The sequence below is a fragment of the Melopsittacus undulatus genome, chromosome 4, assembly GCF_012275295.1.
Source record: "Melopsittacus undulatus isolate bMelUnd1 chromosome 4, bMelUnd1.mat.Z, whole genome shotgun sequence".
Taxonomy (NCBI): domain Eukaryota; kingdom Metazoa; phylum Chordata; class Aves; order Psittaciformes; family Psittaculidae; genus Melopsittacus; species Melopsittacus undulatus.
Genome location: NC_047530.1, coordinates 101,783,600 through 101,808,940, shown reverse-complemented (window position 1 = coordinate 101,808,940; position 25,341 = coordinate 101,783,600). Strand labels below are relative to the sequence as shown.

The 25,341-nt window shown below is 48.0% G+C and overlaps 1 protein-coding gene across 1 annotated transcript; it reads right to left on the bottom strand.

The window, feature by feature from the left end:
* Nucleotides 1–20,892: 20,892 nt before the first annotated feature.
* Nucleotides 20,893–24,341, bottom strand: ADRA2A (adrenoceptor alpha 2A). The gene has a single exon (XM_005154525.3). The coding sequence runs from the start codon at nucleotides 24,136–24,138 to the stop codon at nucleotides 22,804–22,806; it is 1,335 nt and encodes a 444-aa protein (XP_005154582.2). The 5' UTR covers nucleotides 24,139–24,341; the 3' UTR covers nucleotides 20,893–22,803.
* Nucleotides 24,342–25,341: the final 1,000 nt, after the last annotated feature.

Genomic DNA, 25,341 nt, shown 5'->3' with positions numbered 1-25,341 from the left:
GGCATTTCTAGCAGCCACTGGCAGAGAGTTCCCATGGACTCAGGTCTGACCCCCATGGGCTCTCCTGTCCATATCAGTGGTAGCATGCCAGTCAAGGATGAACTTGAAAGTTTGGAAAATACCATCATGTAAATGGAAAACAATGCGCACACATTCGGTCTTCCTGCCTCCATCACCTTTAATTACTCTGTACAAACTGAGATTTGGGAGCTCTCCTTGTCACAAGTGGAAATTAGTCTGGTCTGTCTCTTGATGATGAGCTTCTCATTGCAAAAGGAGGCACTGAACTCTAAGTAGCACTTAGGCAACGAGGTGGTTATAAATAAAGTGCTGCAAAATTAAACTTAAATATTGTGGGTTGAGAAGGCAAAAGGCAGGTCTGTTAGGGATAATCCCCAGGTCACTTTGTCACTCACAGGGCACTAAGAAAAGTCTTCTACAAAATGGTCTCTGGATTTTTCTGTGAATCCACTGCTCAATGAGGAACTGATGCAGCAAAACACAGAAGTGTATGTATGGTGATAAAAGCTGTTGATCAGCCCTGCCCATGCTCAAGATTTTCCTTCCCCACTAACAGAAGTAGAGGTGCAGGGGCAGCTCCTGGCACTGTGTGCGTTCCCTGGCCACACCAATGAGACTGGGGCCACTTCTCTGGCCCTCTGTCTGCTCCCTTGAATAAGAATGTCATACTCTAATGCTTCACCACTGGTGTCTCAAATAATGCCCTTGATTTCCCAAAGAGGCCTGCTAATAATTATACCTGTGCACCTGATAATAGGAATTTGTCCTGGGTATTGCTTGATGTTGTTTAGACACAGAGAATGAAAAACCTGGTGAGTGTATTAATAACCTTGGTCTTTTCACCAGGGAGGGAGAAGTTCATATGAAGCTTTCTGCTTCATAAAGTCTTTACAAACCTATGCTCAGAGAAAAGAGAAAAGGCTATTTTTTAATATATCATATTCTTAAAGAGGCACTTGCTTGGAATAGAATGAGCTTTGGATACCATTGTTTAACTGCAGCCTCACAGATAAAGCATTGCTTTAGGCTTTATGAAAACTGGAGTCCAGTCTCTCCGCAACAAGCTTTGCATTGTTTGGGGCTTTCGATGAGAATTCATTTCCATAAGTTGTTCTTTTTAAGCTGATGGGTCCATGTGGAAGCCAGCAATACCTCATTTCCAGCACACAGAAGAGATGAGAATCAGCCCCGTTCTCTTTACAGGAAAGAAAGGAAAGGGAGAAGCAACAGCAAACTACATAGAATCATAGAACAGTTAGGGTTGGAAAGGACCTTAAGATCATCCAGTTCCAACCTCCCTGCCATGGGCAGGGACACCCTCACTTGGGGACACCCAAGGCTTCATCCAACCTGGTCATAAACACTGCCAGGGATGGAGCATTCACAACCTCCCTGGGCAACCCATTCCAGTGCCTCACCACCCTAACAGTAAAGAATTTCTTCCTTCTATCCAGTCTAAACCTCTGCTGTACATGAGGCAGAGGGAATTGATTGCAACCAGCTGGATATAATTACATTGTGGAGGACATTTAATATTTCATCTTGACCTTTGCTGTATCATGAGAGTAAAGAAAATCACCATAGAAAGGAAGAGAGAAGCTTCAACTTCTCTTGATTTGAACTGTGAATTCCCACAAGCAGAACCATGATGTGTTTTCAGGCAATCTGTACTGCTGCTGCCTCAATGTGTGTGACCCAGATTGCAGGGAGAAGCAGAAAGACACTCCACCTGCTTGGAGACAACAGTGGCACTAAGCCATCATGGCAACTCCCTAGCACAGCAGGTATTTAATCCAATTGTACTAATGAATTTCTCTCCTCCCTTCAGCTCCTGGGTAGCTGCAGACATACTGGCACAGGGCTCTCTGGTTAACCACTGCAAGGAGGAAAGAGCTTTGCATCCCACAATCTTAAATGGCTCCATCCTCAAAGCCAGACCTTTTAAACAGCACAGCCTGGGTTTCAGTTATGACTGGTATAAGTAATGGGAAGAGACAGCTGCTGCTCAAGAAACTTCACAGTGTGAAAGGAAAAGATGGAAAGGGAAACGGAGGCTCTGGACCAAGGTCAAACAATAAAATAAGAGGTAGACTAGAAACAAGGATGCCAAATGTACTAAGGGCAAATACATACTCAAAACATGCCCATCCCATGCAAATCCTCCAAGAAAAACACTCTAAATCTCAGTAAATCCACCAACTTCCACTCCCTCCTACTTCTGTTATATGGCCCACAAAAAATGGGCCATACATTTCCTGTGATGGGAGAAAGTCATAAGCAACACTTAGCAGGAATCTGAAAAAGGAAAGGCAGGAAAAGACATTACTGAGCATCCCTACACACCAAAATATCTTTGTTACTCTGACTTGCCTGTAACAACTTGGCCACTTACCACTGAAATGCAGCTCCCTGAGGTGGATTAGAGATGGGTCATGTCAGTGGGAGCTCACATCAGAGGGAATAACTGCCCCAAGAGCTCCACCTGTTTACCTTTCCTGCAGCCTAAAGCTGCCAAACACCTCTCCATTTGCCTTGATATCTCCCACACTCCCCCAGCCAACTGTGATTCAGCTCTACATATTAATTATCACAAAATCTGCCATATTTACTCATTGCTCCAGATGATTAATCAGCTATTCAGGCATAACACCATCCATGCCATTGTAATTAGAGTCAAATACTAATGTTTTATGGACTGCAATCATAAAAGCTGTCATGAAACAACAGAGGAGTCTGCTAATACAAGCAATATTATCTCTTCACGGTCTCCACAACCCAAAATTATCTACACTCTGGAATAACTTCTTAAAGACAGCTCATGAGATCAAGGTCTCAGCGCAGACTAAAACTGGAAACAGAGATGGGCTTCAAAACAGAAGACACTTTATGGACAGCATGTGGTGATGAGGATCACATTTATGCTTTCCTTGACTGGATGCTGCATGTGTGTAGACAGGAGCTCATTTCAAGGCCGGTGGACTGCAAAACGCTGTTGTAAGCATTGCTCAACTCCCTGCTGCCAGGAGACATCCTCCCAGGCTGAGCATCCTGCTCACCCTAGGGTGCAAGGGGGTTAGCAGCCTCTTACCACCTTATGGAGAAGAGTTGGAGAGGGGATGGCCAAGATCATCAGCACTCCATGCATCCAAAATCTGCTCTCAAGAGCAACCACTACAAATGGCTGGAGTGGTGATGTGGGGAGAGAAGACAGACTTCTTGGCTGACAGATCTCTCAAAATACACCTCACTCTTCATTTTGTTACCTGCCCTGGTTTCGGAGCAGTCTGTGAACAGTCGAGACAGAGAATTTGTTAAACAGAATTTACCAGCTTTGCACTCTTCTTTAGAGCTCCTGCTGCTTAGCTGAGTGTGTACCCTAACCCTCAGATAACCTCCTCAGTAATTCTCCATGCACCGGCCCTCTTATCTCACTGACCTCGTTACTTAACTTATCGCAGTGAAATGCCTCTGATAAACTTCCATTAGCCTTATTCGGATCTCAAACCAAAACATGAAGATGATGACTATTTACTCCCTGAATCTCCTCCCCAGCAGCTACAACATATGGGTTTTTCCCCCATTCTCCGTTTCATACAGGAACAATTTCCCCTCCAGCTTTCTAAACTAGCAAACTTCTGACAAGGGACTGGGGTCCAGGATTCTGAAGCTGGGCTGCAGAAAGGAGCAAATTTCACTATCTATAGCTTATATAAATAGTCAGAGTGTGTATTTACTGGGGTATGTTCCCCAGCCAGGTCCTGCATTAACACACTGACCAACAGTGCTGTCCCTAAGGCCATACACACACACATTAGGCAAAAGTACTGCCTAGCCAACAGCCTCAACCCTTCTCAGACTCCAAAGCTGCCTTAAAACGTCTTTTGCACTCACATAAATGTCTCAAACTCATCCTAACTTCGAGCCAAGCACCTGATCTCGGTCTCACCACTCGAGACAGCCTGGACAAAGAATGTTTGGCTGCCAATCAGCCTCATAATACTAATTCTTGGATCCCGGCACTGAAACCAAAATGCTGAATGATGTAGCCAGAGCCCATAAGAAAAGATATAACACAGAAGCAGCATGAAAACTCAAAGTCATTACAGCAGCTGTTAAAAAAGTCTTTTGTGTTGTTTTTGTTGGGTTTTTTTCCACTGCATGTTTTGCCCAAGGCTGGTGGTGTTCACTTGTTGAGCAGCTCTTTGGTGGTCTGCGGGAAGCTGATCCGTCTGCTCAGTGGGGCAGTTTAATTCAGAAGGGATAATTTAAGAGAAAGGCTATCAGCCTGTTGTCCAGCCTCTGGGAAGTAGCTGAGCCTGCTCAGGGGCTGCCTTCCAGTGGAATGAGTAGCTGCTTGACACAGGGATGTTTTCTCAGCTAGGTAATGAACTGCATTGATTTTCCTCAAAAAGAAAATTGGACTTTTACAAACAGCACAACAAGCTGCTTGAGTCAGGACGGTGCTGAAGTGATCTTGTGACCACCACGGGTTCTTGGGCTCATTGTGAAAGAGAAGAAACAGAAGTCAGCAGGTTTGTTTTGCAAGGGCAGGTTGCACCCTTGAAAACCAAATCTCCCTTCTAATACATTGGTCAAACACCAGACTAACCTGCCCTGCAGGAACAGTTGACATTCACGTCTCCAGCAAGGAGCACTGAACTATACTTCATTTGGGCCACCCAAGAGTCACTTTGTAGCTCATTGCTGTCAGTCTGAGCAAAACAACTCTATGGTCAGAGGCCCTGAAAATACCTCTCTTCTGTTCACCAAGCTGTTGAGCATTTTTGACCTCCCAAGGAAGTCTTCACATGGCAGAGCCCATGGGATTGTACTGCTTACGCAAAGCAGGCTCTTCAGGTCTGGTCAGCATAGCTTCAGTTCTTACATCCTAAAGCTAAAAACAATTAGCTATAATCCCCATTTCAATTCCTATACCTACAACATATTCCTGAAGCTGACCTGACAGGAGGAAAATATTCAATTCAGAAAGAATCAGTGGAATACAGTTCCTGACCTGGTACCTCTCCAAAGGTGCCAGTGGCCTTGCATCTCTTTTGACCTTTCTGCAGGACATAGGCTACCAGCACTGAGGTTTTAGGGAACAATCTCCATTTCCTTCAGCAGACAGGGAAATCCTGCCTCTGTCATTGCAGCCACTGAAGCAGGACCTGAGGTGCTTCTCATCCTGCATGGAGATTGTGATGCCCACACAAGATGCTTGTGAACCTTGTCCAGCACTGAGGTCCCCACTGCTGCAGCTCATCTGAGCTGCACAACTGCAAGTGAAGACAGCATCATCCTGTGGGCATGGGGGTTTGTCTCTCTCACTCTCTCTTTCTCACTACCTCCTTCCACCATTCACCCACTGTGGGTGCTTTTGGCTCATCTTCAAATGACCACCCTCACCAAGGGGCAGAGGCTTCCCAGCGCAGCATGCTGAAGCTGCAGGGCATTGTCTTTACAGATCTGAGCCCCAAAACTCATCCTTAAAAATGGGAACAGGCCTATAGGAATGAAATAGGAAAGGCCTAGTCCATTTTCTACTGCTAAGCAGGGAGACAACATAGCTACCACCTTATCCTTAGCTCCCTGCAATGAGGGAACAAACCAAGGAACAGTAGGGAGGAGCAGCTCCTTGAGTAAGCACCATGGAGCTGCACAGCCAAGCCCTGACTGTGTGCACCAGCACATTCAAGCTTGTCCAGACCCCTCCATCTCTGCTCCCCACTTGCTGGGGCAGAGCATCCATCTCTCAGTGTGCCATTCTATTTACCTTCAGCTCCTAGCTACATGCTCACAGTAACCCAAGAGGCACCACAATCACCCAGAGGGCAGGAAGGCAATGGGGGTTATTCCCTCCACATCCCACTCCCAAGGCTTTGCTGTGCAATGCAGTCTCATGCACTCACTGCTTCCAATGGCCCCAGAAGGCAGCAGGGCACCCACACAGCCACCAGTTCTCCAGCAAGCAGGAGGCATCTTCAATCTTGCACTCAGCTGTGATTAGGCAAGATGCCTGACTCTTGAATGCTACAGCATCCAATTGCTCTTTACAGTTTAATTCAGAGATCCAACAATTCCTGTCTCTGTCTTCAATGATATCTGTAGACTCTGAAATAAAGCAGTTATGGGCAATAATTTCTCTGATCAGGCATGGACACCTGTAGAAACTTACTGGGGAAAAAAAACCTTTTCATTGTTTGCCAAATTAGAAAACTAAGGAAAAACATCAGCAGCAGTGAGCTCAGCAGGGACGAGAAGGGCTAATTTTGTGTTGGTAAATGAGAATTACAAGAAAATGGAAAATAAATAAAAATGCAAATTTGAAGTTGTAGAAAAGCACAATTAAAAGAAGTAGATGACGCGCTTTTCTGTGCCAGAAAAGAATGCGATTATAATAACAAAATAGGTTCTTCTAGTATTTTTCATATCAGTCACTTCTGTGTTTTATTTACTGCATTATAAAACCTGGAGACATATTACAATCTCTCCAGTAAACTGAAGTCTTATTATTTAGCTTTAAGACATGAGGGGAAGAAAGATTTACAAAGCCTCCAGCATATAAAACAAGATAACATTTTCCTTTCTAATGGGATAAAAGAGAGATCATGCCAGTAAATGGTGAGGTTGCCAGCACCAGGAATGGTCAGCAAGATGCTCTTGCTGAATACGTGCATGTGCTCCATCTGACCTAAGTTTATACAGAATAGCTGTGGCAATGTGTGTAAAGAAGAGGGCCACCACGCTGCTTCAATGCCCATAGATCCTGACCCAGCTCCTGCATGGTGCCTTTTCCTTAGGAGCCAGCAGTAATTTGCTGTTCCTGTCCCTGTTTGCATTAATTTATGAACAGTGTATGGAAAGGAGGGGTGAAGGGCTGAGAGGTGATCATTAGCTCAGAATGAGGGATAATAATCCTCTTTCCAAAGATTCCCAATTTACAATCCCTCTTCCCTTTAATAACTGTGTTGGTCTAACGATGAACAAGCTTCCTTTGATCCTGTTTAAGGAAGGAATAGAAGATCTCCAAAGCTCAGACTAACACTGCCTTTTCCAGAAAAAAGACAAGGTTTGCTCCCTGCCTTAAAAGCAAGGTGCCTGATGTTACCTGCCAATATTCACAGAACACCTGAGCTCCGTCCTAAAAATGGAATAAAACCACCAAAATATCTCCTCTGCCCTTCCTATCCCTTTAATAATCCTACAGAATTAGTCTGAATGTGCTGATTATTTTCCACGTGCATTAATCATGGCCAAATCATGCTAAAGAAGGAAAATACACAGCCTGCTGTTCTCTCTGAGCACTCTCCCCTCACCCTGTTCTCAGAATAGTCTCAGCCTGGAAGGCACCCTGCCAGTGTGATTAACAGTGTGAAACAGGGAAGGGAAAGAGATGGGAAGATGAAGGAAAAAGGCCTGTCCTTAAAACTTAGACATGGCTTTTGGATCATCAAACTCTGAGAGCATCCTGCATCTGCAGCATCAGCTCATGAAATCCAGACAAGTGCATGATCAATGACTGTCATCTTATGTGGTCTTACTCCAGTCCCTGTCCGCAGCTCCACTCCAAACTTACATATCCAAACACCAGGATCATTAGAAATGCCTGCCAAGCTTTTCTCTTTTTCTGTTGTGGCTGTGCTTATTAAAATATTCAGTAAAGGCCCAATAAATTATGAAGAGCTGCAAATGGTCAGCTTATTGCAGTAATTGGGATGGAGCCGACCAGGACAAAAGATAGGAGGGAAAGCATGTTATCCTCTCCTTGACCAGATTTCTCTCTCCCAACTTTGCAGTTCTACAGAGCAAGGAGGTTCCTTTCACCATCAGCCAAGAGAGAGTGCTCAGGGTGATTCAACTTACCTTAATACAGGTGTTTAAAACAGGCTGAGTCCACTCCATCCTGGATCAGCACGGAGGAGGCTCCTAGACAACGTTTTGGGAAGCCTTGGGAGATCGTCACCTCTTGGTCTGCATTCTAGAGGCAAAATTAAACTGCATATGTCTAATTTAAAGATGTGAATGTCACATTTCAGGCTTGATTTGGCCATCACCACTCTCTGCAGGGAGGCAGCTTGTGCTACCAAGCAAGGAGAGAAGCACAAGCTCTGATCCTCAGCCTGTGAACTCCTCCAAAGAGGATCCCTGTTGCTGGCTCTCCTCCACAGCAGCTGCTGCTGTGTCAGAAGAATAGATTCTGCCAGGAAGATTTTTCCATTTTCCCTTTTTTTTGTCAAAATCCCCGAGGGCACTGTCAAAAAAAATAAAATCATGAAAAAATGCATCCAAAAGAAAGCAGATATGAAGTGGAGTCAACCTGGCAGAAGGATTGGGTGACAAGGCCAGAAAGCAAGCAGTTAGTGCTGGGTTGTTTCCAGATACATTATGGTCATGCCACACATTAATAAGCTGCAACAGGCATAAAGATGGGCAAAATTTTGCCTACAAAGCCAGCAGCTTCATACATAGATAGAATCACTGAGAAGCTCAGGAGAGTGTAGTCCTGGTCTTTGCAGAGTAGGGCTAGACAGTAAGAACTGAGAAGAAGGGAAACCCAGAGTTCAAATGAAAAGCCTTCAAAGGCTCTTAATGCAGCTGAGTATGCTGAAAGACACATTTCATGTACCATGGCAAAAGGGTTAAGATGTCAGGGCATGTAAAGCATTTAGTAGATAATGCCTGAGTTCTCCCCAGGCAAGGGCAAAAGTCTCTTCTTCTGCTGGCAGGGCCTAAGAGATAAAAGCAAGGCTTTGCAGAAGGGTTTTTGCTGAAGAATTTTCCTCTTCCTACATCTGGAAATCCAAGTCTTTATGAGTCTGTGCATGGGAGGTTCACATTCTATATTACAGCAGTTCAATGCTCTAAGGGCTGCATCCAAAACCAGCTGAAAATACTGTACTTAGGTTGATCAGGCCAGCCACATATGTGTAACATGGCCTGAAATCTCAGACTTTCAATGGTTTTGTTCTCTGGGAATAGGGACACTCGCAGCAATCTGCTGTGACAGCAGGTGGCTTGAGGAGTATTTACAGAAGGAGAGATTTTCCTTCCCCATCATGCCCAGAGCAACACAGTTGGGCAAAACAAAATGATGACAAAAACTACACACAGTGACAGAACCAAAACATGCCACAGGAAAAACACCTTCTGGTGTTGTTTTGTTGCTTTTGTCGGGGGCAAAGCTCCCAGAGCTCCCATCAATTACTTGATCAGTTTAAAACAAAGAAACATTGCAGCTTTCTTGCTATGATAGTGATCAGAATCATAGAATCACAGAATAGTTAGGAATGATTTTGGCTGAAATAGGTAATCTCTTGACTGACAAGGACTTCCCTTGAAGCCATCTACCTTGCAGGACATGCAGTGTTCCAGCTTACAGTCTGTAAGTCCCATGAAGGTTGAATGTGTTCCTGGGAAACTCATCCTGAAGACAGACCTACCAGGCAACAGCAAAGCGGATGCTCTGAGCTTGCAAGGTGAAGAGGTTGCTCTCCACCCTCAGCCCAAGGGAACTGGTAGACTTGACTGCCCTGCCCTCCTTGTGCCACCATGGTGCTCTCTTGGTCTTCAGACTCATACCACAGGATTTGTGTAATGGGCTAACAAAGGTGATAACAGCTGAGGTCCCTAGAAACCCCTAGGGAAATGCAGCTGACACCTACTGACCTTCTCCATTAGATCATGCATTGCTGACTCCTGACGTGATCTCGACCTCTCGGTCCCATCATGATATCATCTGTATTTTCATACAGGCAGAGGGAGATGAATTGCATCCCATCAAGGAGATCCAAGAGACAATTTTCCCTCAAGAGACATCCTTTGTTTCATACTTAGGAGAGCCTCCAGTGCTACCTGATGTAAAGGTTCTGGTGGCCTCAGTGCCTTCTCATCACTGTGTTCTCACAGGCTCTGGTCATAAAGGGAACAGCCAGGCCTTTCCCTGACATACATTGCAAAGATGAGGTGAAACCATCAGGCAGGGCTGGGGAAGGATGCGCTCTGTAGGCTGCATGTTCCTGTACCGCTGCCCGACATGGAGCGCTCTGATCATTGCATTTCAAATAAAACACATTCATCAGCTCCAAAGGAAAAACAAATCCTCATGTAAGCTTTTAGAAGGAAGGCCAGAGAACTGCTGGATCACTGCTTGGAAAGGGCAAAGTTGGAGCAGAGCTTAATATTAAATTAGTGAGAAGTTTAGATGGAAAACACTCCAAAACCACTTGTGTGCTGAGTTAGTACCAAAGGGTACCCTGAAGGTTTTTAATCATTCGCAGGGCTTTGGCACCAGCATTGATGTTTGCAACCTGAACTCACTTTGAACACAGTGTTCCCAGCTGCTGTTGGCTTAAGAAACAAACTGCTTGGGAGGCTGAGGCAAGGACATGTGTGAAAAGAAGAGAAACCTGCCTTGTTGCTTCTGTGAGATTCTCAGGAGAGGAAATGTCACAGCAAAAAAGGGCTTTAAATACAGAACAGAATGACAGCTCTGATGTGACCTGTCTTGCAAGGACTTCTTCTCCCCCATGCCTCAATAATTGGTCCTGCTCCCTCTTAAATAATAAAGTTCTTTTAAGAAGTTATTGGGGTGAGAGTCTGTAAATACCACTGCTTATGGGAAACCGTGGCAATCCGCATGCCATTCTCCTCATTCTTAGAAACTCTTACATACTGTCAGAACTCTTCCCAGAGCTATGACTGGATATGGTTGCCCACACAGCAAAGTGTGATCCTGCAATTCAGCAGCCCCATACGTAAATGCTGCTCTCTTGCATCCACCTTTCCCTTCAAAGCTGGAGGCATTGGATTCTGCACAGACTGGTTTTTGAGAGCCTTGCAAGCACATCTCCCACCAGCAGTGAGAGGTCTGAAATGAGAGGCTGCATTAGTCCATACAGAATCACATTTGGTTCTCATTTTCTAATAGACGTCCAAGATAATATTTTTAGAAGAAGCTATACTGGTATTTGCAAAAAATAGCTTTCTCTGCTTTTATCCCAAATGGGGTCTTTTCCAAGTTTCTTTTCCTACTTTAGTCATATCTCTAAAGCTGTCCATATTAAATAATCCGATTCTAGAAATGCATTAATCAGACTCTCTTTGCGCTCCTATTGCATGCGCCTTTCTCTGTGCCACAAGACAAAAATACAATCAGCTCAGCCACAACCTAATTCTCTTCCCTAGTAGAGGAAGCACAGATCTGAGAGCCATATATATGTGACAGTGGGTTCATCCAGTGTTTGCATGGTGCCACTGATGTCCATGCATCAAGAGGAGCAGCATCCCAAGACCACCATGGGGAGTCTGCCCTTATAGATCCCTCACAGTTAAAAATGCAGACCCACAGCCTGGTGCAACCCATCAGATGGGAAGGAGAGCCACCAGCATGGGCTAGCTTTGCCAAGTGCTGACCTGCCCCTCCAGCTGCATTAGTGTGGGGGGCCCTCAGAAATCTGCTTTAGGAAGGGTGTTATCTGTGCTTGCTTGTTTTCAGCTCTGATGAAAGCCTGGCAGAAGAGAAAAGACATCCCTGATGTCTGCAGGGGCTCTGCTGCCTGCTGGCAATGAAGCTTGAGGCAATTTGACAGCACAGAGGTGAGCATCCAGAGGCAAGGCCATGGGGTGCTGGTGTCTGCAGACAGGCTGGTGCTGAGCTGCAGGCAACCTGCAGCCATGGGAACAGTGGAGCAGAGCAAGGCCCTGTGGTCTGGCTCTTTCCACACATTTACCAGTGCCCCCTGGTGATGTTGTGAGCATTGGGGATGCACTAAGCAAGGATCATTACTGTGGGCCCCAGTGAACCTCAAGTCAGGGCTCACATCCCTTTCTGGGCAGTCATGGACAGTGTGGCCCCATGAAACAGCCCTAGACCAGGGATGCCCTTTGCTAGCACTGGGGCTGTGTTACTGCTGGCAGGAACCAAAGGGAAGGGCAGGAATTCAAAAGGGAAACCATTCCTGACCCTAAAGACACCACACCAAACCCACCCCCAGTCCCCAGCCAGTCCCTGAGAACCATAGTGGGATTAGCAAGGGGGTGAGCAAACATGACCACACAGCAAAGACCCCCCCAAAAGTCCTCAACACAGACCTGATTTACCCTCTGTCCACTCACTGCTTTATACCAAGGTGAATGAGATCAGCTTTCTGGTCCTGTTAAGCTTCATCTACTAGCCCATGCTGAATTATTTAAAACCATCTTTTATTAATCTACCATGGCTTTTTTTTCACTTGACCTTTAGCAAGTCACCACTCTGAGTGGATCGCACCAGCTTCATCCCCACACGATGATGCTGCAGGTGATGAGAGGGACAAGCCACTACCCTGCCACTGCTTTTGAAATGCTTCAGATGCCACTAGACCAAAGCAGGCTGCTAACTAGAGCATTGGATTTACCCTCATGCTTAACGGGAGGTCTTGTCTAAACATACAGATCATATTGCTCAGTTATGACAATACTTTTCTTTAGAAGCCCCCTGCTTAGGATATTGTACATACCTTTTAAACAAGTTTAGCATACCCCAACCCAAACAAACACTGACTAAATTATTGTGCCAGCACAGAGGCTAAATGCAAGCACTAAAAATTGGGCACTGAAGGGAACATAACCCCAACCCAGCTCCTTCCAGTGTCCACTATCACCTACCACTAGCCCTCTGGGTATGTGACCAGGGTTGCCCACATGGCTTTGGGGCTCAGGCAGCTCTGACACTCAGTTTTGAGGATCTACATTTGAGACACAAACATCCAAATGAGGCTCATGCCACCAAAATTCCCTTCAGACACATGTACAGGATCAAAAACCTCAAGCTGAGAAAGAGTTTAGGAAATAATCTAATCCTGTTCCTTGTCCCACCAGCCCAGCCCTAAATCTTTGCTATTCCATTTTCCCCAAAGTGTGGTCCACTTTGGTGTGCTGGGCACAAAGATCAGAGACTTCAATGGAACTTCACTAATTTACTCCTTCTGGGGAACTGGCCCCAGCCATTCAAAGCCCTCTTGAGAGCTCACACAGCCTTTACAAGGTACACACATCCTATTTTTACTCTTCATTCACCTTTTGAACATCCATCTGTGTTGATCACTGCTATGGCATGCAAGATCTCAGAGCAGGGACATTGCTCTCTGATGTGTGATGACTTTACAGAGCTGGTACTACAGTGTCAGTCACATGGAGTTGCTATTACTCTGGGCCTGGCACCAAGCATGGTCAGACACACCAGACAGCAAAAGAAGGAGCAGACTGGGGAGAACCCTCAAGTGGCCATTGCCTGTGAATCCAACGTGCTTTAACTTGCATGAAGAATCCTAAATAATTCAGCTGAGCAACTTCACGCTAACAAATGAAAATGTATCTCTTGCAGGAAGAGAGATTTGTCACTCTGGGATATAAAGCAATGTCAGGCTCCTATAGATAAAGCAAGACACTGCAATATTGATAAGGTATTTGAATTTGGCTTATAAATAAAACACGAATTCCTCTCTCTTCTATAGGGTACTGGATCAAACCCTGACAGCACATAAGCAGGCAGGGCCCACAGCTCCAAGCACATCTTTGGTTTGACCAAATCAAGGCTCATTCTCTCAGTCTCCGTTTACTAGCAGGTGGACTTTGGCAATAAGACTACTTCTAGTTAAGTATCAACCTGCAGGGTCAAGCAGTTCATTTCTGACAGCTACATAAAGAGCCTTGGGCAGGTGGAAGGGGTGGCAAAGGCAGAGGGCAAGGTCTTTATACTTCCAAAGATCACCTACAAAACAAGTTAAGCCCCATCCAAAGGAGGGTTGTAGAGAACCACTGAGAGAGAGGCAAAGATCATTTTCACAACGAAAGAATAGATGATAAATAATCCTCCCAGCACAAACTGAACAGAATGATAAGTAATGGGGTGGGCTCAAAGTGGTCTATGCCTATTTACAAGACAAGTACTTGAAGTTGATAATGAATTTCCAGCTATTGTGGTTTATCTGGAGGGTTTCAGAAGACATGCAGATGTGGCACTTACAGCTGTGGCTTAGTGGTGGACTTGGCAGTGCTAGACTAACAGCTGGTTCAAACTTAAAAGTCTTTCTTAGCCTAAACAATCCTATGATTCTATCTCTGGCCTATCCAAACCATGCTGCAAGCAAACAGCTGAGGACTGAGAGTTTGGTTTTGCTGTGGCTTTCTTCCTCAGGCCTGGCAAAGATGGAAATGCCAGCTTCATGGATTTCTATTACCTGTTTTCTTCCCCTGTTAAGCCACCACCACCCATGCAGGGCACAAGCCCAGCAAAGGCACTGGACCAAGCCCATCTGCTACACACAGACATCACATTTATTTCTGCTACCTGTGACTGTGTTGCCATGTCTCACACATTGCCATTGATCACTTTTCTCCTTGCTTCTTTTCTCACAGTCCAAAGCTGCTCACTTTTCCTCAGGGAAACCAGGGCTGCCTCCCAAATGGCTCCAATTCAAGACTGCTCCTGTGGCTGACAAAAATGCTTCATTTCTGCACATATCCATGCATGGATGCTTCCCTGCAGCTGATCTTCGGCCATGGGGCTCACTGAGCCAGGCACTTTCCCCATTGCAAAAGCAAATGCTTCATGACAGAGGCACAGGCTGAAAGATACTGGCATGGAAACAAACATCAATGGATTTAAGTCCTAAATCCTCAGCATACTGGGTTTTAATGAGAGGGACAAACATGGAATTCCTGAGCACAGGACAAGCCTCATGCCCTTCTCCACTTTATAAAACAGTGCTGTTTGCTTTCCAGTTTGCGTTTGCCTGCCCACTGCCCTGAGAAATGAGAAGCATGGGAGAAAACCCTTCCCCATGAAGCCTATTTCCCAGTTGAAGATAAACGTGGCAGGAGAGCAGGATGGACAACCCACACTGAAGTGGGACCTGAAGTCCCAGTGAATAAGCTGAATAAGCCCAGAGGAAGGAGGACCATGTTCCCCCATGGGCTGACAAAGACAAGGGCCCAGAGTAATTTAATTCCTATCCACACATGATGCTCTCATGCAACACTGGTCTTTGAACACTCTCTGACATTCAGAAGATGTTCTAGCTTTACTGCCCACATAAACATCCACTGGGGCTGCTATCTAGGAGGAAAAGGGAGCTAAATATTTAATTTCAGTCTATTTCATCAAATATTTAATCTATTTAATATTAATTAAATCTTGGTCTGAATAAACAACAGCTAAAAAAATCACCTCTTCCATCAAACATCTGATAACTTGAACATGCCAGTTTATACCAACCCAATTAAGACAGCAATTAATAACAGGGGAGGGTCTTATCTTTATATTCCCAGTGCTGGAATTGCTGTGGTGGGTTGTTGGCCTCCTGTAGCCTTTTAGGCTGAATCCTTTTGCAGCTGTACAGTAGCATCATCCAGTTTATACCAACCATTTCCGCATCCTGTTTCACCATCTCTCATTTTCCCATGGACTTTATTTGTAGCTCCACAAGTGGTGCCCTCATCCCACTCCCAGACACTGTTACATCCTCAGCAATAGGAATCTGTGATAAGGTGATAGCAAAAGCTATTTGAGTGACAGGAAATAAAACGCAGGCACATAAGCGGCTGTGCCAGTAACAGGCATTGCTGGGGACAATAAGCTACAGCTACAGTAGGAGCAGATCATTTCCAACGCAAAGGATTTAAGCCAACTAACACTTGGCTATAAAGACAGCTGCCACCATTGCATCTGCTGTTACAACCATCTTATTTTACTACAGAAAACCCTATTTGGACCAAACCCCATTCATACCAGTCATACAGCCAGAGCACATTTTCCAATTAGCCCCAGCAGAGCCAACAGTGATGAAAGATTGCCCTACATGCAACACTACTTACCTTGTTTTCCTCGGTGTGTGCCTGATGTAGCAGAACAGCATTTAGCTTTCCTTCTCCTCTGCTGCACTGTTTTAAAGCCCTCTCACCCACACGCTGACCAGTGTTGATGGGAGTAATTATACTGCTGTTCAAAATGTATGAGATGTATCTTCATTACCCTGAGACAGTAAAGCCAAAGGCCCTGTGATGGTAAATATTTCAATGGAAGTAAACCAGATTATTCCATTTAAACTGGTCATTTGAACACCTCCAGCCCCACAAAACTTTGAGGCTTAAAAGCCACAAGATGTGTTGAAAATAATGAATGTGGGATTACTTTTAACATCTCTGAAGTTTAAATCTTTGGGTTGTGCTTTGGTTACAGGTCAAACCCTAATCATGGGGAGACTTCACTCTCTTTTGACTTGGCTGACTTCACTTTTGTATTCTCTACTTCAGGTACCTCTTTGGGAGCAGAAAACCTTAATAATGCATTTGGAGTCCTCTCTATAAATGTGCCTTGCCTGGGTGATGCCAAAGCAGAGTTAATGAAAACAGAAAGCTGTGTTTGTGCCATGGAAAGGCTGCAAAGCACCAGGCACAACCATGCCTAAAGTAACAGGAAGCTCATTCTGATAGACCTTGTTCTAAGGAGCCATTTCAGGTCAAATACCTGCATCATGGCACCAAGAACAAACTCAGCTTTACACTGAAAGGCCTTGTCACTCAGTTACCCAGGAATCATAACTGCAGGGATAATTACTAGGAGAGGGGGAGCTCTGCTGGGGTGTAAAGCAGCATCACAGCAGCCAAGCTGCACAGGTCAAACTAGGGTTAACCTTGCATGCTCAGGGTTTAACCCCACAGGTTTGGGTCTGGGATAGGAAGAGTTTGCCCATATTTCCCTGGGGGCACAAGTTATCCTGGTAATAAAAGGCCAGAGTTCAGCATTTCACTATGACACAAAAGCTCAGTGGATTCAGGGAGACAGAAGGTTGGACGTGATGTCTTAAATACTTATCTATACATTTATTCTATTCTTTTACTCAAGGGATTTTTGAGTGAACAACTTAAGGTTTCAATCTTCAGAGGAATGCTTTGCAGCAACTCCTTGTGTGCAGATGAAGGCTTCAATAGGCCTTATCATTTCAGAGATGTCCAGTGGTGGGAAGCTCACCCTTTTCTGTGGACAGCAATTGACAAACAAACAGGAAGAAGACCATAAAGTCATGATCCAGCAAAACACAACTGTTTCAATCAGCAAAGGAGCAACCAATCCTTCCATATAGCAGCTGATTTAAAACAAGGGTTTCTCATGTCTAGGAGTGAACCCTACAGCAGGTCATGCAGCTCTGGAGGACCTCAAGGCTGCTCCTGCAATCACCGTGCCCCAGACTGTGCCCAACCCAATATAGGCCAAACACTACAAGGAAAGCAGGGCTGCTCGGATCAGCTTGTTTCACCTCCTGATAAAATCCCTTCATCCCATTGCTCTCACACAGACCCAGTTGCTGGGGTTTGACTCAAGGACGTGTTTGAAAGGCATCCAGACCTCCCACTGTAGAGCACCACTGAAGGGAAACACATGTCAGTGGAATTTCTCTAGTAGTGCAAAAGGCATCACTGGTCCCAGGAAATCCCTGAGAGCCTGATGAACCCCCAGCCTCCAGGGGAGGGTCCTTGCTCCTCCCTGCTCCTTAAAGTCTGCTGCAGGCCACTCTCAGAGCTCCAGAGGGAGAGCAGGACCTTAGATCCGAGCCAGCACGGATGATGTCCCCTAACTTATCCAAAACAGAGTTAAGGATCCCACTAACAGTCAAAACTAGAGCCAGCTTAAGTAATTTTAAGCCAATTTAATACCTTTATTGATAGACAACTATGCTCAAGCAAGGGAGATGCCTTCCTGCTCCCTTTTATCTGAAATTTTTATCTGAATTTTTGTCAGATTTGGGTGCTGAGACCTATCTCACATCCTTATACACCCGGGTGTGAGATGCTGTTCTCACACACTGGTGGTCCTCTTTGGGAAATGACCCCTCCAAGGGGACAATTCAAATGGCCAAGGAAGTCCCCTGAGAAAGAGCGGATGTTGAATAACCAGCTCAAGCACCAGCATCTCCGTTCAGCACCTCCCAACATCTTCTGACAGCAGATCTCCTCCTCTGCTTGCAACAAACCTCCCTCCTGGGACCAACCATAGTTTATGGTGCCCCCAACAACCCTGTTCACCATTCCCTCTGCTCAGCCTTGAAGACATTTGAGAGTGCCCTGTCCTTGTGCAGCATTACTGCAGTGTGATCTCCAGCTGGAATTTCGTCTGGACTTCCCAGTGTTTAGACTATGACCCCTTCTGTTCACAAAGGGATCAGGATCTGGTCCTGGAGCATTTGTGTGCTGACTGAATACTAGTGGCTAACATAGGAAGTGGGGTCCCCACTAACCCTGTTCTCTCATTTCTACAGCTTGGGATAAGGCACAGCAATCACAGCTACAGATACTTAGCAAGTCACTGAGATGTTCCTAGAAACCAGCTGCAAAACGATGTTCATAGCAGAGGTGGTGAGCCAGCTCCAAGCACACTGTCTGCCAAGGCACTGACTGTAATAAAGGAGCAATCTCAACAGACTTTGAACCTTTCCAGTGGTGAAAGAACAGGGAACATTAAGAAATAAAGTAAAATAAACCAAACCGAAGAACATCAGCTGATGACAGCAGGGCCACCCAGCCCACAGCAAAACCCCTGGGCTGGGGATGCTGGGGTGGGACTGGGGGTACTTACAGCATAGGAGGGCTGATGGACATGGGCTGAAACCCACAGTGGCATTTTGTGTGAGCAGAATAATTTGGGCTGAGTCCATCCCTCACTGGAACATCTCGGACAGGCTCCTCTGTGCAACAAGCTCCTTGTGCTCCCTGTGCCAAAGAATGGGGACCAAACCCCCCTCCCCCAAAATAAATGAATGTGTCAGTACAAAGAGGGGGTCAGGGACAAGCCCTGGGTAGGAGGACACCCATCTCTTCAAGGACAACCCTGCTGCTTGCACAGGGACATTTGGTGCCACACCAGACCACTTCATCTGGCTCCCTCCTGCATGCTCCTGAGTCCTTTGGGCTGTCCTCTGGGGTTCCTATACACTGTGTAGGGTGCAGGGTCACCCCATGCAGGAAAGCTATGGAGAAACCCCTCCAGGGCAGAACTGGCAGCAGCATCTGCCCACTGCTTGCTGTGCCAGGCTGGAGGGCTCCCACCCCACTGGGAGGCAGATTCCCTCCTTGCCCTGGCACCATTAACCTTTCAGCTGCAAAATAAAAGGTTATAAAACACAACCAAAGTTCATTACATCTCCTAATGCGTCATTTGCATGGGAATGAGCTGGGAGCAATGAGGCAGATTTATCCTGCAGGGGAAGGATTTGGGAAGGGGAAAAGCCAGGCGTCAAGACCTGGAAAGGGCGATGGGGCTCAACTCTGCAGCGAGATGGGGCAGGCACGGACATGAGCAGAGCTACACATGGTTATGGCAGGGCCAGAGGGAGCATCCCAGCAAAGTCCACTGCAGTAGAGCCACTGGGTTGGAGGCAGCAGGGCTGGTCCTCACCTACCAAAGGACAAGCAGGCAGTTCTGCTGTGTCAGATGCAGGGAGTCATTGCCCCCATGGAAACAGACCCTTGAGTGTTTTATTTGACCACAAGGGTGGGAGGTTTTGAGAAGGACACAACCCTGGGGCATAATTGCAGTTTTAGGCACCTTTTACTTTTGATGGAAAGTTGGGAGAAATCAGACACTTGAGCTGTGCAAGGCTTCACCAATTGAAAGCCCACCAAAACCCCAGTGCCCTGGCCCCAGACCCACCTAAACACTCTGCAGTCTGTACTAGACATTTGGCCAGAGGGACATCAGACAGCCAGAGGGATGGGGCAAGAGTAACCAATAGCTGCTGGATTACCTCCTGTCCCAGGGGCACCATCTCCTATGCCTCGAGAGGGTCTGCTTTGTAAGACCCTTCAAGGCCAACAGGGCCAGCTGAGACCAGAGGATGGACAGCAACATCAAGCTCTCCTGGCCTGCATGAGGTGACCAAGATGTTCATCTCTTGGCCGTCATCAGGTGCCCCATACCCAGCAGCAATGCTGCTTGCAGCCCTGGTCCATCTCCCAGCTTGCTGAGCACCTCAGCCACTGGCAGAGTGGGGCAGTTGAAACCAGCAGCTGCAGCACTGAGCTCTGGTCACTGATCTCACCAAACAAGAAGCAGAGCAGGGAAGCAGGGTGGCTCTAAGCACCCCAACAGTGAGCAGAGCTCCCAGAGTTACCTGTGCTCCTGGACAAAATGAAACACACACTAAAGCACTCACAGGATCAGCACCTCAGGTGTCCCCCCCACCTTTGGAGCTACCTGGCACTTGTGGCAAAGAAGCAGCACAGCTGAAGTCGGCAGCGAGTGGACCCTGTGGTCATCAGGGAGGCAGAGAGCCACACAGCAGCAGTTCTTCACTCGGTGTGTCCCCATCACCCTCCTGCAGGAAGGGTCTCGGCAGCACTGGTGTGAGCCCATCCAGCTGGAAACAAAGTCCTCCTCGGATGGACACTTCTGCATATATCAAGAAATGTCCCTTCCAGCCTAATCATTTCTAATCCCATCTGCAGCCTAATTATTAAGAACCTTTCAACCCAGTAGCTGTAAATGCTGCACCAGCCTGGCATCCCCAGCAGCAGTGCTGGGCTGCATGGCCAGGGAGCAAATCACACCCTGAAACACTGAGCTCTTTAAGAAACAAGAGTGCTTTTACTGGGGCGTGAAAGGGGATAAAGAAAATAAAGACCAAGAAGTACCAAGGACTCATTTGTTATTATGCCACTGCACAATGAATGGAGCCATTGTTCCCTACCTGGGGTAACACCACCTTTCAGAAAACACCAGTGCTTTTCCCAGTGTGTTCTTTAAAACATATCAAGCCCAAAGCTGCCGGAGGAGGGGTGAGCAGTTGGAAAAGAGAATGGAAAAAAGCAGCTAACATTATGCAGAGGGTTTCACACTTGATCTGTAAACGCTCTTTTATTTAATAAAAATAATCATCCATTGTTGCAAGTTCTGCTCATGGTTTGGGGTTGGTTTTACATTAAAGCACAGTTTATTTGCTTTCCTCACCTCTTGAGGATTCAATCCTTAAAATGCAAGTGAATGTAAACATCGCTCTCCAGGTCCTGAGATGCATCCGGGGACCCTTGGAGTTAATCACAAAGTCATAAGAGAGAGCAAAATCAACAAAACACTTCCCAAAAGTAAAAACGTTGGGGTTTAAAGTCTCTTCCTATGCACCACACGACACCAGAGAAGGCAAATTCATCTTAGACACGAGACTTAGACAAACTTTGCTCCCTCCAAACAATTTCTATGACCGTCAGATCTTGATAAAGCTGTTTTCATAACATTAAAAGGTTTTACAGACTCATTTATTGTGTTGCATCAAAAGCTTTTCCTTTCAATGCTCTCATTTCTCATGGCACAAGGATGTCAGATTTGTTCTGTCCATTTCTGTGTTATTATATCTTAGCAGAAAGAGCTGAAAGACATTTCAGGAAAGGGGTGTAAAACCAGTCAGTGTCGACTCCCCCTCCTGCTCCAATCTCACAATATTTACACGTTTAAAAAAAAGAAGGAAAAAAGCTGAATTACACTAGAAAATACTGGAGAAACTGTCGGTGAAGTTTCCCATTTTGGAGTTTTTGCCCTGTATAAGACTGAAAGAGGGATGATGAGACTGGTGGATCAGAAACTGAACTCTTCTCCCTTAACTTGGAAAAAGGGAACCGCCCTGCACACAAACCCCCTCCTCTCCTGCAGGAAATCCCGCAGGAGTTAAACCGCCACAAATCAATACAAATGAGATAACGTGATACACTGAGCCCTGCCCTTTGCTTTGAAATGTTATCTATTTACAGTGGGAGGCGGGGAAAGCAAGTTAGCATGGAACACATCCCCGGTGTTGCAGTGTGGTGTAGTACCAACCGAGATTAACTCGTGGGGAGCTTGGCTGGCTCCCAAGCCTCATGTTGCATGGGAAACTGCCTGTCACTCCATCGCCTGGGGTGTCCCTGCCTGCACGGCAAAGCCACTTCTCCGGCAGGGTCTGCTTTAGTGAACAACGAGCAGGCAGTTACAATCTCAGTTTCATTATATCACAGGCAACACAGAAATCAAACAGAATCAGGTACAATATAAAGACATAACAACAAAAATAGCCAGGCTGGTGAGTGAGGTCTGTGATCCTGATTTATAGCCCAAAAAACCCAACAGGCAGGACACTGAAAATGTTGGTAATGTTATCAAACTGATAGGTAAGGGGAATGGCTCTAGTTGGTCAGTGGTTTTAAGTGAGGGGGTTCTGGGGAAAAGAGGGACTTTTCAGGTGTCAAAGATCATTAAAGCATTCACGACTTCAAAGCTGCTTGCCTTACAAAAATTAAGACATTCAAATTCAGGATACAACACTGCATTTTACAAGGGGGGTAAAATTAATTACATATAGAACTGGGGGAAATAAAAGATACAACGAAATAGAAAAGCCAACACCTCTGGGGTGGCATCCTCCCTCTCTGCCGTTCATCTCACGGAGCTGCACGCTGCTTGTCTTTAAAGAGTCAAAGTGAGCAGTCACAAAAAGATCCACTGAGAGATTCTGGCAAAAGGAAACCCAAAACTAACAGAACAAACCAAGCAAGTCAAAGGCCGTCCTCCCCTGGAAAGCTGAATGCCACGGCTCAGGCTTCCACTTGCCTGCTGCTCCTCACTGCTGCTGCCCGGCATTTCCATAGGCTCATCTCGGGGTTTAAAGGCTTCCTGCTCACGAGCTGAAGGAAACAATCCCATGCAAGCACAGCCCAAGAGAGCCGTGCTTCTCTCTCCTGGAAAGTCTTGAGTTAGTCCTGCCCATAGCAAAGGGTTCTTCAAACAATCCTTTTCCTCTCTATCCTGCAGAGGATCCTTTTGAAGGCCCGTCTGAAGTCGTGGTTGAAAATGGTATAGATGACGGGGTTCAAGGAGCTATTGCAGTAACCGAACCAGAAGAAGAACTTGAAGAGGGTGTCAGGCACGGAGCAGCTCTTGCAGACGGCCGTCAGAGTATAGGTGAAGAAGAAGGGGAACCAGCAGATGACAAAGACCCCGATGACCACCGCCAGCACGAAGGTGAAGCGCTTCTCCCGGTTCTGCCTGCCCCTCCACCGGGACCCTTTGGTGTTCCTCTCCTCCTCCACTTTCCTGGGCAAACTGTCCCCAGGCTTAATCTGGCTCAGCTTAGTCTTGGTTTTTCCCCTTGGTCGTTTCTCCGACTTCTTACACTGGTTGTTCTCCTGGTGTTCAGAGGAAGAGGTCTCCTCCATGTCTATGCCGTTGACCTCTCCCTCCTGCCCAATGCCACCTCCTGCTGCCTTCTCCCCGTTATGCTGAGCTGTGACTGGCAGGTCCTCCTTGTCTGTCAGGCCATTCTGCTTCTTCTCAGGGCGATCTGCCCTCTTGCTTGGTGGTACCCTGGTTCGCCTCTTGGCTATCTGGTAGATGCGCATGTAGACCAGGATCATGATGAGGCAGGGGGCAAAAAAGGAGCCAATGCAAGAGGAGATGATGTACCACTTCTCATCATTGATCTTGCACCCTGCCACCCCCTGGTCAGCCTGTTGCCCGCTCTTCTTCTCAATGGAGATGAGTGGTGGGAAGGAGATGACAGCCGAGATGACCCATACGATAAAGATGATGCACTTGATGCGGCGGGGGGTACGCTTAAGGTTGTACTCGATGGCTTGTGTGATGGACCAGTAACGGTCAAGGCTGATGGCACACAAATGCACGATGGAGGAGGTGCAGAACAGCACATCCAGGGCCAGGTAGATCTCACACCAGACTTTGCCAAAGTACCAGTACCCCATCACCTCATTTGCCAGGGAGAAGGGGATGACCAGCGTGGCCACCAGGATGTCAGCTGAGGCTAAGGACACCAGGAAGAGGTTCTGAGGGGCCTTGAGCGCCCGGCTAGTGAAGACAGCGATGATGACCAGGACGTTGCCGAAGACGGTGAAGAGCATGAGCAAGCCCGCCAGGCTGATGAGGGTGATGGTGGTGTGCAGGAGGTACGGTGTGCCCCATCCCGGCCCGGCCCCGCTGTCATTGAAGGTCCCGTTGGTGCCGAGGGTCGGGAAGCCCTCCTCCTCCTCCAGCTGCCGCTGGTACTCCATGGAGGAGAAGAAGTGGCCCCTCTCGGTGAACGGGCGCTCCAGGTTAAACATCAACCCCGGCTGAGCGGACACCGCCTTTCGCTGCCTGCCCCACCCGCACCGCGCCCGGCTCCGCTGGGCTCCGCGCTCCTACCGCTCCGCTGGCAGGGGCGGAGCTGCGCGGCTGCGGCCGGGGGGGTGCGAGCTCCCGCGGCTCATGCTGGGGCGCTGCCGGCCGGGAGCCGCTCAGCGGGGCGCGGAGCGGGGCTGGGGCTGCAGCCGGTGGCGGCTGCTCCGCTTCGCTCGCCGCCGAGCAGCTTTATAGCCCCGGCTCAGGCCGGGGCTGCCGCGTCAGCCCCACGTGGGGAGCTGCCCCCGGTGAGCGCACACACACACACACACGCACCGCAAGCAGCCCGCCCATCCTGCGCTCCCCCCGCCGCCCCCCGCGCACTCACCTCGCTCGGGGCTCATTCACGGACACACGCATCCGCTCGGCCCCTCCTGCGTTGTGCACTCCCGTTCACCCCCAGCACCTCAGCCCTAACACACACCCCAGACCCCTCGCACCGGGAGCAGAGAGCAGCGGAGCCCGGTGGGTGCGCAGGGGGAGCGGGCAGGGTGTGTGTTCGGGGGGGTGCAGCGCTGCGGGTCTCTGGGCATCCCTGGTCCACGCTGTGATGCTGAAAGCTGCCGCCCCGTCCCGCGTGTGCCCGGCGGCACTGACGGGCTCTGCTGCAGGTACCGGCTGCTCGGCCGTGCCCTCTGCAGCTCCCGGGGGCAGCGCTCGCCCGACAGCCCCGTAGGGTGCAGGCAGGGCCCGGCTCCCGTCCGCGCCGGTGGCAGCGGGACACCGGCGGAGGGACCCCCGGGGCCGGACGCTGCCCGCTCCGCGCTGCCGCCTTGTCGGGCGGCGGCCCCGGGCAGCACGGGGGGGCAGTGGCACCTGCTGGCCGCGGCGCATCACTGCACCCACCGCCCGCCGGCCCCCAGCGCCCGACCGGAGACCTCCCCGAGGGAGGGATGGAGCAGCGGAGCCCGGGATAGGGCAGAGCCCTGCAGCCAACCCGGCTCAACCCCGCAGCACCCACATCCCATCCTATAGCTCCCACCCGCACTCTTGCCCCTGAGCCCTTCTGGTTGCCTCCCCCGTGCTCCCCGCTGGCTCTCCCCAGCCCCAGGGACAGGAGGAAGGGATGCAGGCAGCAAGCCCAGGCAGGCAGCTGCCCCACGGGATGCGCCAGCCTCAGGGAGCATCCCCAGCAGCACAGCAGT